The sequence below is a fragment of the Oncorhynchus nerka genome, linkage group LG28, assembly GCF_034236695.1.
Source record: "Oncorhynchus nerka isolate Pitt River linkage group LG28, Oner_Uvic_2.0, whole genome shotgun sequence".
NCBI classification, from domain to species: Eukaryota; Metazoa; Chordata; class Actinopteri; order Salmoniformes; family Salmonidae; genus Oncorhynchus; species Oncorhynchus nerka.
In genome coordinates this window covers 10,401,804-10,403,843 of record NC_088423.1, presented here as the reverse complement: position 1 = coordinate 10,403,843, position 2,040 = coordinate 10,401,804, and the positions used below count along the sequence as shown (strand labels likewise).

At 55.1% G+C, this 2,040-nt stretch overlaps 1 protein-coding gene across 1 annotated transcript in view; it reads left to right on the top strand.

Annotated features, from left to right (window-relative positions):
- The first annotated feature begins 270 nt into the window (after nt 1-270).
- LOC115113810 (protein sidekick-2-like) overlaps nt 271-2,040 on the top strand; it is a 202,754-nt gene continuing 200,984 nt past the window's right edge. The window contains 1 exon segment of the mRNA XM_065012628.1: nt 271-524. Within this exon segment, the coding sequence (XP_064868700.1) occupies nt 322-524 (203 nt within the window). The 5' untranslated portion in view covers nt 271-321.

The window sequence follows — 2,040 nt, the reverse complement described above, 5'->3', positions numbered from 1 at the left end:
GTGGCCCACTGTTACTAGTCAGCAGACTGTGGCCCTCTGTTACTAGTCAGCAGACTGTGGCCCTCTGTTACTAGTCAGCAGGCTGTGGCCCCCTGTTACTAGTCAGCAGACTGTGGCCCACTGTTACTAGTCAGATTAGAGAGCGAGAGCAGTGTAACATGTCCAGATTATCTTGGGTGACACACAAGCATGTCCCTGCTGTCACACAACTACACTGAACGTTTCTCCCCATACAGTCACTGTATGATCACCAAGGTTTGCTTCACTTTCTGTTCTTCTGATGCTGTTAATTGATCACCTGTGAATCTGTGAGTATCTTCCATGTGTGACTCTGTCTCTCTCTTTCTCCCGTCCCCCTCTCCAGATGACGTGCCGCCCTACTTTAAGACGGAGCCGGTGCGGAGCCAGTTGCACCTGGAGCGTAACAGGCTGGTGTTGACGTGTATGGCAGAGGGGAGCTGGCCCCTGGAGTTCAAATGGATCCACAATGGCACAGAGCTCACACGTTTCTCACAGGAGTACAGGTGAGTGCTGCCACTATATACTGTAATTACCTCTATAGATCCACAATGACACTGAGCTCACACGTTTCTCACAGGAGTACAGGTGAGTGCTGCCACTATATACTGTAATTACCTCTATAGATCCACAATGACACTGAGCTCACACGTTTCTCACAGGAGTACAGGTGAGTGCTGCCACTATATACTGTAAGAGAGAAGATACATAAAATACTCTGTCTCCTCTCTTCAGCCCTCCCCTGCTCCTCTTCTCTTCAGCCCTCCCCTGCTCCTCCTCTCTTCAGCCTCCCCTGCTCCTCTTCTCTTCAGCCCTCCCCTGCTCCTCCTCTCTTCAGCCCTCCCCTTCTCCTCCTCTCTTCCGCACTGCCAGGCTCCTTCTCTCTTCGGCACTGTCAGACTCCTCTCTTCAGCCCTCCCCTGCTCCTCTTCTCTTCAGCCCTCCCCTGCTCCTCCTCTCTTCAGCCTCCCCTGCTCCTCTTCTCTTCAGCCCTCCCCTGCTCCTCCTCTCTTCAGCCCTCCCCTTCTCCTCCTCTCTTCCGCACTGCCAGGCTCCTTCTCTCTTCGGCACTGTCAGACTCCTCCTCTTCTTCGGCACTGTCAGGCTCCTTTTCTCTTCGTCACTATCAGGCTCCTTCTCTCTTTGGGCCTGTCAGGCTCCTCCTCTCTTCGGGCCTGTCAGGCTCCTCCTCTCTTCAGCCCTCCGCTGCTCCTCCTCTAGTGCGGCACTATCAGGCTCCTCCTCTCTTTGGCCCTGTCAGGCTCCTCCTCTCTTCAGGCCTGTCAGGCTCCTCCTCTCTTCAGCCCTCCGCGGCTCCTCCTCTCTTCGGGCCTGTCAGGCTCCTCTCTTCAGCCCTCCGCTGCTCCTCCTCTCTTCGGGCCTGTCAGGCTCCTCCTCTCTTCAACCCTTTTCTGCTGCTCCTCTCTTCGGCCCTCCCCTGTTCCTCCTCTCTTCGGCCCTCCCCTGCTCCTCCTCTCTTCGGGCCTGTCAGGCTCCTCTCTTCAGCCCTCCCCTGCTCCTCCTCTCTTCAGGCCTGTCAGGCTCCTCTCTTCAGCCCTCCCCTGCTCCTCCTCTCTTCGGGCCTGTCAGGCTCCTCCTCTCTTCAACCCTTTTCTGCTGCTGCTCTCTTCGGCCCTCCCCTGTTCCTCCTCTCTTCGGCCCTCCCCTGCTCCTCCTCTCTTCGGCCCTCCCCTGTCCCTCTTCTATTCAGCCGTCCCCTGGTTCTCCTCTCTTCAGCCCTCCCCTGCTTCTCCTCTCTTCCGCCCTATCAGGCTCCTCCTCTCTTCGTCTCTGTCAGGCTCCTCCTCTCTTCGGCCCAGACAGGCTCCTCCTCTCTTAGTCTCTGTCAGGCTCCTCCTCTCTTCGGCCCAGACAGGCTCCTCTTCTCTTTTGCCCTATTTTTTGTGTTGTTCTTATGTGGTATTGTGTGTTGATTGATGAGGACAAAAAACTATTTAATCAATTGTTTGGCTGTAACATAATAAAAATATGTAAAAAGTCAATGGGTCTGAATACTCTCTG